General features: G+C 43.1%; 1 protein-coding gene across 1 annotated transcript; it reads right to left on the bottom strand.

Moving 5' to 3' along the window:
- Positions 1-1,625: 1,625 nt before the first annotated feature.
- Positions 1,626-2,810, bottom strand: gpr173 (G protein-coupled receptor 173; the record flags this gene model as incomplete). The annotated part of the gene is made up of 1 exon (XM_079168761.1): positions 1,626-2,810. The coding sequence occupies one exon, from the start codon at positions 2,808-2,810 to the stop codon at positions 1,626-1,628; it is 1,185 nt and encodes a 394-aa protein (XP_079024887.1).
- Positions 2,811-13,219: the final 10,409 nt, after the last annotated feature.

Genomic DNA, 13,219 nt, shown 5'->3' with positions numbered 1-13,219 from the left:
GACTTCAGAGGAGAAGTGACAGAAACAAACAGGAAAAGCTAACTTTTCTGTTTGTACATGACGACAAAGACAAATAAAATGTATTCAATACTGATTCCAATCCAATTGTCAACAATTACAGCATGTACATACATTCATAAGTGAATTCTCTGCTGCAGAAACACAAGCTGCTCTGATAGAAACAGAACGGGCACATAACAGTGGATCGTCTGTGGCAGCTATGACGGAGACACTGAAGGTGTTGTGTTCCGCTTTGGACAGGTTCCTTTTTTGTTCCATTGTGGGAATTTTTGAGGGCGTTACAATTTAAACTTCACAACATTCAGATGCTTAACATAGTGTAAAGTCAATTAAGTGCACTAGGTAGCCACTGGGACGCTATTGCAGCATAGCTATTGGAGATCTGTCAGGTAAAGAAAATCTGAGCTTCTAAGAGAAGCATTTTAAGCAAATGGGCACTTTGTTCAGACTCACACCTCTGCTTTTTATCGCTTCTTCTCTTTTATCTTCAAGTGACGCACAGAATTAAAATAACACGTGTATCAGTAGTTTCTGCAGTTTGAGAAATAATATATAACATGAGACCGCAGAAGATTCATCATCATGACCATAAAAGCCGGTGCCTATTACTTGTTGGTGTTTCTGTCACTGATGCGTTTGCTTCAGACACAATAACATTATGTTCCTCATTCAGGGAATTCACATCATTACCAACTTAAGATCAGTTTCAACCAATCACACCATCTTCTGAGTCAATGATATTCATGAACTCTTTGAGGTTGCCTTTCTTTCCTCTACTAAGTTCAAGAATCCAGTGTCCACAGAACCCCCCCCCCCATGTACTAAAACTTAACAGAATTGATTTTAAAATAATTTTCAGGCCAGAATGTGACATAAGTTTACATGGGTAAACAGCTGAACAAGAGGGTGTCTTTGGATAGAGTGAAAGAAAACCAAAACCTCACGGACCCCTGGAATTATTTTTCTTCCAACAATGTTGTCAAGTACCAAAAATTGAAGACTTATAAAACAGGTGCAGTCAGGGGTCATCCCTGTGGCTTAGGGGTTAAGACGCTGAACAGCAACATCCTCTGTTCAAATCAGTCCAGGGACCTTTGTTGCATCTCTCTCTCTGTCTCCCTCCAGTCCTCTCGTCTCTAACATTATCTGCCTTTGCTAACTAATCCAGCATGTTAGGGAAATTTAGACTAGAAAACTTGCTGCTTTGTCCTTAGGAATCTTTTTGTCACCAAACCAACTCAAATATCCTTTGTGTCAATCCGAGACTTTTCTATTTGGCCATTTTGGCATTCTTTATGAAGCATCTCATGTAATTTGTTGTTTGTCTGGCTTGGTTTCCACGATGACTGCATTATTACTTGCATGTGTTGCAATTTAAGTATTTTTCTCTTGCTATCGTGTATGCTTTTTGAGAGAAAAGAGGTTGGTAGATGGAAATACATGCTTACCATTCCAGTGTTTTAACCATTACACTCACTAGTTTGCACCCACTGCTTAAAAGTAGCTTGCATCGAATCAAATGTCACATTAGCTCAGGCAAACACTCCCCCAACGTCAGTCGGCTGCCCCTTGGTTTTTCTCCATGTCTCGCTCATCATCTCTGCTTACATGACACAATAAGGCTCTCGTGGCAGATGAGGTTTAGTCCTGCAGCAGGCTGGTAGGTGGGAAAGGAGCCCTTTCTTCAAGTCTTTGTTAAGGAAGAAACAGACAATAGGGTTGACCCCGGCTTGAGTGAAACTCATCCACACGGTGGTGGAGAGGTATCGGTGTGGTATTGTGCAAGCCTTGACAAACACCCTCCAATAGCAAGCTACTATGTAGGGAGACCAGAGCACCAGGAACAGCAGGGTGATCACGTAGAACATCCTGCCAAGCTGCTTCTCCGCTTTGAACTCCACCATGCCCAACAGGCGCCGGTTCTGGTTGTGCAAGTTCTGCCGGATTCCCAGCAGAGTCGGCGGCATCGGGCCCCTGCCAAAGCCCGCAATCCAGTTGGCTGCCGCTTGGCCAGTGGCCCCCGGCCCGTGGAAGGTCCAGTTCTGACTGATGGCCGGCACCATCTGGACCGGCTTCATCTTACGGTGCTTGTACTCAAAGAGGAGTAACTTCATGTAGACAACATGTGTGGCTAGAATGAGCACAGCCAGCATTAGCATGAAGCCCAGCGTATCATTAGCCTTGAAGTAGCGATGCTCAAAGATGCACTGGTCCTCCTCGCGAATGAATTTGTAGGTGCCCACGTCAAAAACTGGCGGGAAAGCCATTGCCACCGACAGTGTCCACACCATGCACACCACTGCCACACATGTCCAGAACGTCATGCGTTTCGAGTAAAAACGGTGGTGTGCAATGGCCATGTAGCGTGTTACGCTGATACAGAACAACATGAAGGCGGCATGGAAGCAGAAGAGCACTGCCATGAAGGCCACCACCTTGCAGCTCAGCACGCTGTAGGTCCAGGCTGAGCCGTTCTTTATAGACACCAGCACGAAGGGGAAGCAGATGGCTGAGCGAATGGTGTCGGCCAGGCACAGGTCCAGCAGGAAGTAGTAAGGTGCCTTGTGCAGGGCTCGGTCCCGCAGTACGAGCAGAGACACCACCAAGTTGCCCACCAGGCTGATGCAGATGATTATCCCCAGCAGCACCAGTTTGATATAGGTAGAGACAGCCGAGGACGGGCTCTCTGCTACCATACCTCCTGCCGTAGCCACCACTGCTGCTATGGGCCCAGCCGGCCCTTCGCTACTCTCGTTTCTATTCGCCATCCCGAATGCCCCCCCACCCATACCAACTTTTCTTCAAACACCAAAGCCACCACTCCTTCGCCGCCTCCTCCTCCGTCTGCTGGTCGTTCCTCCGTCCTCGTGGTTGCTTCCTTTCCGTAGTTCACGAGGAACAGGAACACCTCAATCCACATCGCCCCATTTCGAGAAGGGTCCCTTCGTTGGTGTATTATGTCGTCACCTCCTGATCCGCTCCAGAAGCCTGAAAACAATTGGAGAAGACAAATAATTAGGAGTTTGGATAGATTTCTGTTACGTGTGTGTGGAGAGTCATTTCAGCCATTCAGGTAGTACCACACCAACATTCTGAGAACACTGCTAACTCAACCTAAACATTTCTAGCAAGGAGTCCTAGCCTAGGAGGGATTTAGGAAACATCTCAGAGCAACTCTGAGCAAGGGATCTCAGTGAGGAGGTGAGGGTGACCATGTTGCTAGGTATGAAACATTGTTTAAAAGGTGTGAGGGATTGATGCAATCTTAGTGATAATGGGCATAGAATGGACAGTGAAATCAAAAGGCTTAGTCATATAATTTAGTCTCTACTAAGACACGGTGTAATTATCAATACTATTTTATGTAATGAACATCTCTTGAATAAATTGAGAGCCATACTTTAAAAGAAGAATACAGAATGTTAGAAAACACAGGCCTACTTACACAGTAACGCACATGCTGATAGTTGTTATATTCATTCGTTTATGGTTATTCATCATGCTGGTGATTTTAGTATGTAATCTATTTCATGACGTCATTCAGCGAGAATATTTCTCCTACTTCTTAGTCTTTCCATTGTTTTCTCAGAGGAGTCAGTCATTTCATAGGACGGTAAATTTCTGTTTATATTTTTTACCAATTGTTAAAATATGCTTCTAGCTTGAATAAACTCCAATCGTTCAATTACATATTTAAAGTGCTTTGATCTGTGAACAGTCATCATTGAGGTGTTACATCACATTGCACCCTCACCTCTTTTTAAAACTGCACATATCTGTTTTTTGCCCACTTGTGCCCAGCACTCCACAAAACACAGAACATCTTGCATCCAATTGACATATAATGGCCTGATGAAGTTGAAATGGCAAACAATCATTAGGAATGTCCACCTGATGAATGTAGGTCCAATATTTACTCTCACTTGTTTTTTTGGTCTCCATCAACTCCTGAGGAAACATCTGTCTGCTTAGCTGCTAAATGCTCCGCTGTGTTCACCAGCTAGAGTCTCACTGAGTCGCTCTGCTGTTCCATGCTGGGCTGGTAGAGTACAGTGACTTTATCACAATCCAAATATTGAAACCCCGGCATGGCTATAAATTAATGTGGAAATCATTTTACAATATGCTCAGTGGCAGCCTGTAAAAGGAGGTTTTAATGTGATGCACATAAAATATTAAAAGTAGAAAATAAGAAATACCTAATGCGGTCTAACTGACCAACATTTCTGTAATATATTGTGAGATGATATTTTTTATAATGAAAGATAACTGAGTATACTACACTATAAAGTTGCCTCATGTTACTCAGATCTACATCAGTGATATCTCTAAGCTTTAGTAAGCAAACTACTTTTTAGGAGCACTTTGATGATCCACAAGCACTTTGTTTAAGAAGGCTGACCCCTGAAACCTTAGCCTCAGTTATAGGACTGTTAATTGATAGGGATGGAAAAGCTGAACGATGAAAAGCTTAGGAAGCAGAGCTTCTACAGTGCTGCACTGTAACAGAGGTTAGTAAGTAAACCCTACCTACATTTGTCAAACCAACCACTAAAGGATTTATAGTTGTGCAGTAAGGAGTTACATTGGCGCTTTGGAGCCTACACATGGAGCCGCAGTAAGAACTGTGATTGGTCAGCACAGCTGTCGCAAGGAGTGTACAACTCCAACATCCATTAAAAGCTACACGATTATTCTTTCCTGGGTTAAGATCTCATGTGCCAGGTCAGTGTGCTCCGGATTTAGAGCAATCCTATACAGTGGACTGTTTAATGTAGACAAATGTGACAGTTTGACAACATGTTCTGATTCCTCCTTAAACCGACTAAATTGTGAAATGGAAGAAATTGGTCTACAAAGGCACTGCTTCACATTGAGTGATGCGCTGAGCACGTCTGAACTCATGACATAAACATACAAGACCCGTTCCCAAAGTGGAGGATACTCAGACATAGAACTCCAAAGGAAACAACTACAGCACTTCAAACCCTCACAGGTTCTGTGAGACTGTGCCATAAGGGAAGAGCAGCTATTCAGTGAAACAAATCAAGAACAATTTGTGTACATCAGTGGCTCAGGACAGACAACCAAAGTTATAGTTAAGGGTGCATAATATGAGATTAAGAGCCTTATATTGCGTCTCAACAGCTTTCAACATGGCCACGTCTGAGCCAGTGTCTCATAGGTAATGGTGCTAACAGCGCTAACAGTATAAGCTTTGTGCTGACAGAGCTAACAGGGTTGACTTGAAGAGGAACAGAAGGGTGGGTGCTACGCTATCAACTGTTGTATGTGTACAGATTGTAAAGCCCTCTAAAAGAAATTGGTGATTTGTGATTTTGGGCTATACAAAATAAGTTGAATTGTATCGTATCGTGACACATCTATCGTGATACGTATCGTATCGTGAGGTGCTTGCCGATACACAGCCCTATTTTTCACACATGCCAAAGAAGTCTTTAGTGCTCAGAAAAAGGGAAAGTTTGAACAGTTCAAAGACAACTGAACAACTGATCAGTTGATGAAGACTCTGTAATATGGTCAAAAGCTCCAAAGCTGAGGAGGTGGACCTTGAGTGGAGATGTTTTGTCAAATGCCATGTGTTTGGAGGATACTGCTGGGCGTTTTCTCATTTCCAGCTAGAGGTATGTTACCCTCAGATAGTACTATTACTACCTTCACCCAAGTACTGAAGTGAATTCAACTTAATGTGTTCTGCTGCCATCATTGAAAAATGAATAAAGTGAACAGAAATGTGTCTTTCATAAACCAGCGTCCTCTGCCACTGTGTAGAACACAGTTTGTCCTTACAGCTAATTAGCAATTGTTAGCATTGTTAATAAGTAATTGTTAGCATGCTCAACACTAAACTGAAAAGATGGTGAAAATGGTAGCCTAGAAGTTTTACCTGTAAAAAGTGGTAGCATGTTGATGTTAGCGTTTAGCTCAAAGAACGACTGTGGCTAACTATAGCTACTAGCTACAGACCGACCCTTTAACACAAGAGGAGAGGCTGCAACGCTTCTGCCTACAAATAAAGAGATGAAAGATAAATAAAACCTCTGACAATGTCTCAATGAAATACTTAATTAACCTCTAGGTTGGTATGTCGAAGAGTAGTTTCATATCAGCTCTTCTTGAGGATGAGCGGAACCTTTGAGGAAAATGTATTTGAAAAAAGCCAACTTGAAGACATCACTTGGCGCTCCATTAAAGGACAAGCTGAATATGAACAGAAAACACAGCATGATGAACGACAGAGATGTTTATCAAGTCCACATCAAATTGATGGATGAATAAATTACACTTTCATCAACTGTTTGAATCAGGTTGCAGTCCTCATAGCTCCACAGGCTGGGAGCAGAGAGACTGTGAGAGGGGCTGTGTGTCTTGAAGGAGGGGCTATGCGAAGCTGGAAGTTGGTTGGAGGCGGAGGGCAGAGTCACTGTCAGGAACTGGGTAGCAACAGCAGCCCAATACCTCTGGCTTGATGTCGGTGGGAGGAGGCGACAAAGCTCACTGGATGAGATGTAGACAGAGTTGTTCTCTGACAGCGGGGCCCAGCATCAGGCCTTCACACACAGAGCCTACAGGTCTGATGAGGACTGGAGAGCCAGCAGCTGCTGCAGTCCTGCATTAAGGAGTCCGGGTGGCTTAAAACCACACACACACACACACACACACACACACACCTACACACACACACACACACACACACACACACACACACACACACACACACCCCGTATTCCTTCAGGAGGTGGCGCTGTATTCTCTAGGGGCTACTACATCACACCAAATCCTATTAAATCACTTGGTTGTCCCAGTGCTGAGCGAGGCCCTACAGCTGGGGGAATCCTGTATCATTTCTCATGTGCCACACTGACCACTGCATGCTGCTGTATGCATCAGACACTAGGATTGGCTCTGCATAATGCCAGATGATCACCCTGTAGAGGCAGACAAAAGGCAGCAGTCCTAGTGAGCTGTGGTGGTCTGGGCCTACAGGAGGCTGCAAACCAGGACTCAGCAAGCGCTCATTCCACCCAAACTAATGGCATGCAGGAATGCAGAGGCAGGCAGCATGACATTTTGCAGACCAGGGACCTGGAGGCGATACAAAATGGTAGTCATGTTGTGCTGCTTACCTGCTGTGGGCTGCTTGTCCTCCACACTATGGCAGGCAGGCCGTCTGTTGCAGTCCTCATGTAATGTGGGCTCCAGCGATCCACCTGGCTGTTCCCACAGAGGAATGAATAGCTGGGAACAATCAGTAAATCAGAAAGGCAGCAGCACCTCACGGTGTGTTGGCAATAGTGTCAACGCTCCAAATCTTTGTAAAAGGTGTTTTGAGAAGCCTGTTGCGGACTCCCTTTAAAAAACAAAGCTTTTAAAGAACCTGAAATTCCCTTTCCTCTTTTTTCTTGTGCATGTCTCCGCTTTCCCCCCAGAAGCTCGTGCCGGTCGCCAATAAATCCCCAATCCTTGTGGCAGCACAGACTGTGGGTTCATCACCATCAGACGTGGTTCACTGCTGATCTTCTAAGCATCCTATAGTAGCATCAGTAAACTCCTCTTTTCTCGGAGCTGACAGACATCAGCAGACGCCCTGTGGAGCATCTCCTGCTCGTAGTTTTCGGAAACCCTGTCGATCAGCCGCCGCACTTCCTTTCGCATTGTTCCAGTCGAGCCGAGAGAAAGCTCACGTTTGTTGTTCATGAAATCCTTTAGCATGCCCAAAACAATCCAACGGCTCCTGGGCGGAGAGGACTCTAGTTAGCTAGCTAACGTACTGAGGCCAGAAAGCCCCGAGCGGGCAGGGCTGCGGGATGACACCGAGGCCAATCCTCATTGTGTCCCGCAGCCCGTCAGCGGCCGGGCATGTCGCAAACAGGCGGATATACGTGGAAGAACGCGGAGGGAAATGCCCGATGTGAGACGCCGGATCCGTCGGTGTCGCTGGCAGGTGGACGCGCGGCTTTATTCGGTGCTGGGCAGGTTTGGGGAATAAGCGCAACATCCGATCGTCAGAACGGTCAACTGCTGCTGGTGTCGGCAGTGATTTTAATCCTGTCTGATGGTCCCTGGTCAGGGGCGGCCCGAAGCTTTTGGGGGGATGTGGGCAGACCCTCCCCACCAGAGAGCCCCACTGCATTCTGACAGTTGTTTAAACATGTTCATGAAAATAATCCAGTTTGACTTGATATACATGTATGCATGTATGTATTTCAAATAATACAAATACCAAAAAAAAAAAATGGATTAGGCAAAGATCCAGGTAAAAATCAGGTTTCACCAAATTCCTTATTCCACATAGTAAACCAAGAAATGCATTACTCACAGTCATACCAGCCTGAGAATGACAAGTATGCCGGTAAACCGGTAGGAACAATGAGGCCTTTGAATTATTATTATTGTTCAGGTGTACCTGCTTTACATCAACATGTTAGCATTGTCATTGTGAAAGTTTATTAGCATGCTAAACTTATTTAGTACAACCTCTCAGAGCCTCTAGCACGACTGAAGATACTCACTTTTGTTTTGAAATTTCTGGAACAATGGCAGCAAAATATACTGACATGTAAGTTGTTAAGATGTCTGCAATGTAACATTCACACATTCAATGAGTCAACGTGGTTCTTGGAATTCCTGACCAGCACAAAGGTGTGGCTGCCAGATGGAAGCACTGATTGCCAACCACATCCTCCAGCTCAGTACACAGACTTCTATCGCACACATGCTGAACTATTCTTTTAAACTCATGTTTATATGTCTCCTTTTATAATGTCTTGTGTGTTTTTAATGTGTTGTCTTAATACCGTTTCTGTCTTATGTTAAACATCTGTAATTACCCTGATGTTGAAAGGTGCAATACAAAAAAGTCTTAATTTCAAACCATGAAGACAAAATAAATGAAGTCAAGGATCCAATCGGTTTTGAGTTGCAAAAGTTTTCAGTGACCGCTTTAAGGATAAAAACAAAAAGAATAGTCAACCAGCAATACCCACACAGTCCTGACGATGATGATAATGAATGTTGTGCTGTCTCAGGCAGCTGCAGTGGTGCTGCATGTATTCTAATGGTCATCACGCAGGGTACTCAGATCAGTGTCTGCAGCACACTGGGCTGGAGCTAACAGAGGTCACGGGAACATATGGCAGTAGTGATGACATGGAAAACCCTCACAGTATGGCCTGGATCACTGCCCTCCTCACGGCCAGTCAGTTGTGTTTTTAACAGCCGTCCGCTCTGCTGGAAGCTGGACACTGCAAAACACCACAACTACTCCTCTCCTGGAATGAGCTAACGTGTCCTGCAGTCTTTGCTCACATTATTTCGATCAAAGGTTTGTAGGAGAGAAGGCTGTTGTGAAGAATAAACAACGTTGTACCTTTTGGATGAACTAAGATGAGGAACATTTATTGATTTATATGGTTTCAGTGAAACTGGAAAAGGACAACTTCAGCTGTCTGTGAACACCAGACCAACTGGAAGAGATAAGATAAGATAATCCTTTATTAGTCCCGCAGCGGGGACATTTACAAGATTACAGCAGCAAAGTGGACAGTGCACACAAGATACACAGCAAAAAAACAATGTATCAAAAGAAGTATTATAAATAAGTAAATAAGTAGTAAACAGTAAAGAATATTAACTGAGTAAAAAAGTTTAAAAAAAATCCACAATAACTAAATATAACTAAATAACTAAAACTATTATATATACAGACAGAATAATGTTTTATTGCACAGTGTATTTATATTGCACACATGTTTAGTGTTGGGTGGTCTACTATAGCTCAGCCATCATCCTCCTGTCTCCCACCACCTCCACCGTATCCAGCGGGCATCCCAGCACACTGCTGCCTTCTGCATGAGTTTGTTGAGTCTGTTCCTGTTGGCTGGCGAGATGCTGCCGCCCCAGCAGACCACTCCATAAAAGGTGTACGCGTCGTCTCTCACCTCCAGTCGCTGATACGAGACTAGATTATGAGACTTTAAACAATGAGCAGTGCACAAAAAGGAAGTCTTGGCCTGGGTATTTGCTGGCTACACCGCAACCCCAGAAGTATAGCCCCTCGGCCGCAGAGGCTTATCGGTCGTCAATCCGATAGCTGAGGGGTTCTGAGATCGGTGGACAGCTGGAGAAACCCAACAGCAGGTAACCAGTGTGTCGGCATGACATCATATGATAAATGATATGATAAATTCATCTGTTTTTGCAGAAAACACACACACATATTTTTTACCTTTTGCATTTGCAGGTTCATTTTTAAGCTGTTCAATATGCTGCTAGCTAATTAGCTATCAGCACTTTTTTCCTGGTTAATGGCTGTTTGCACACACACACATGTGCACGCACATATACTAACTGCAAACACACACATTACTTGTATATTGTAGATATTGAACTACTGCTTTCATTCACTCATGTATTGTAAGCTGCCTTCAAGGGGAAACTAAACATCATGGGATGTATTTAAAAAATGAGCGATAGTCTCGATGCCCGAGTATATAAACAAATAATGCTAAAATGTTACAGTTTGAATCTTCTCTGTAACCAAACTGCAGGAAGTGCTGCAATGTAAAAAGGAGAAAGTGGAAAGAAGCCGATACTTCAACAAACAAAAAGAAAGTAAAGTAACATTTGACCTTAATGTCTTTTAATGTCTATTTGTCTTTGTCAAACATAGAATTTTCACATCTGCTATTTTGCTTCGAAAGTACTCTAATCTGTACATTTCTCTGTCTAGTCTAGTCTACACAAGTAGTGTCATTTCTGATCCCTCATGATGCATGAACTACATCATCTAGTTGTTACATATTTTCCTGTGTTGCTAATGAATGACACTGGATTTTAATGAGTAAAAGAGAGCAGGAGTGGTTGACATGGTTACCTATCTATACCCATCATGGTTTGCTCTGCTTTCATTTTGATCAGCGAGAAGACTACATGACTCATGTGAGACGCATACACACACATAACAGCTTTTGTTATGTAACTCTTTCCTGGAAAACTAAGGTGATCTGGAGAATTTTAAACTACAATGCTGATAATGATGCCTCAGTATGTCTCAGTGAGGAAGGGGCGAATCCTCCTGATGTTGTACAGCAGGAATCTACAGGAGCGTGTAACCGATGAGATGTTTGCTGAGAACGACAGTTGGTCGTCCAGGGTCACACCCAGGTTCCTCGCAGTCCGAGTTGGCGTCACCACGGTATCGTCAATGGTGATGGACAGGTCTCGGTCCGGGCAACCCTTTCCAGTACCCTGAACAGTAGCTCGGTTTTGTCCAGGTTGAGCTTGAGGTGGTGTATCGTCATCCACTTTGAGATGTCAGCCAAGCACGCAGCTATGCTTACCTCCACTTGAGTGTCACCGGGGGAAATGACAAGACCAGCTGGGTGTCATCGGCATAACAGAACTGTTGTATGGTATTGGGTGGAATGTAAATGTGTGTAAAAACTAACTAAATATTAGAAGCTGCACAAAGACAATATTGTTACTGGGCTGCTGTACTGAAGTGCACTTGACTGTAACAAGGTTTCTATTTTTCAGCTCACAGAATGTATATCCCAAACAAACGGTTCTTCCAAAAGATTATTTAAAAAAAATGATTCATTTGAATACACACATTGTACAGATACCAAACATGTAAATGATTTTAAAAAGAAACCCGAATCAACAATACGCTTATGACCAAGTTTCAATGACGAAATTATGAAATGTTGAAAAGGTGAAATATAAAAATGCAGATGAACAGATTAGATCTTATCTTTTTGTCTTTCCATGATTCATTCATTCAAATGAGACACTTTGAAAAGCACCTTGTCTGAGCGCTTACCATGCTGTTCATATATCAGCATGTCAAACTATCATTACGGACACAGAGCTACACTTTCCAAATACATAAAGACAGGGCTGTGTGTCACTAGAGACACTGTTGTTGATGAATACATTTGTATGTACCCCATTACAAAGTATAAATGCTGTACACACACACACACACACCCAGCAGCATCCTGCTGACGTTTAGTTGATCATTGTCATATCGACACCTGCCTCATGTTCTCTATTGTCCTGACATATTCTAGTGGTAACGACCCACTTTTGTTGCTTAGTTTTTTCTTAAATGATCAATCTTTCATTCAAATGGAAACCAAATGTGTTGGTGACACCACAATGTAATACAAACAGAAAATAAAGCCACAACATGTTCAGTGCTTAGACATTGTACGAGCTGTAATCACAACACTAATGTACTACAATGTGTTATAGTTGCCTCGGCTCAATTTCAAGTTTTAAATTGACCAAGAAAAAAAAATCGAAACACAATATAATACAAATGAAGTAAACACATCACGGAGTAAGTTAATCAGAGCATCACAGCATTGTTTATGGTCATCACTGAATTTGAACCATTAGCAAATGCTATCTAATGCTGTCAAATATGAACTCTTTCCTCAAAGATTATACAAATAGCAATGAGAGAAATCTTGTCAGGAGGAACCAGAGATAGTGAAAATGAAAAAGTGGAGGCAGTGCAGGGCTCCTGGTGGACGTTGTGTCACTAAATATGCACCTTTCATTGTCTGTTTGCCAAGATTTGGGCCGTGTTCTCTGTTGTTTCACAGTTTTGCGCTTTTGCTAAAACACAATTTCTAAAACGAGGACGCTTGTTATCAAAACTCTACACACACACACACACACACACACACACACACACACCTACACACACACACACACACACACACACACACACACACACACACACACACACACACACACACACACACACACACACACACACGCACACACAAAAACATATACACAAAATACTAGATACCTTTTATCTCTTACAAAAGCAAACTTGATCAACTCTTCTAAAAAGTGTATTTTTGCTTGACACACTGACATGAGAAGCATAAAACACTATTATGTAGAGTCTTTGGTATTTCAATTTGTAGCATGCTGTAAATATACTATGAACACAAATGCAATGTGTTTATTCTCAATATTCATGTCCTCATGACACGATGAGACACAGTTACTGAGGCAGGACACTCCGGGTAAAAGCATTGTTTCTTTCATGCAGCGGTCACAGAAAAGGTGTCGTACAAAAGCATTGATCTCACAGTAATGTAAGTATCAATTTCACTTTTGCATATTGAAACTTTGCTGTGAAAACTGAGTCAAA

Source organism: Pholis gunnellus (genome assembly GCF_910591455.1).
Source record: "Pholis gunnellus genome assembly, chromosome: 2".
Classification (NCBI taxonomy): Eukaryota; Metazoa; Chordata; class Actinopteri; order Perciformes; family Pholidae; genus Pholis; species Pholis gunnellus.
This window is presented reverse-complemented; position numbering and strand designations above follow the sequence as displayed.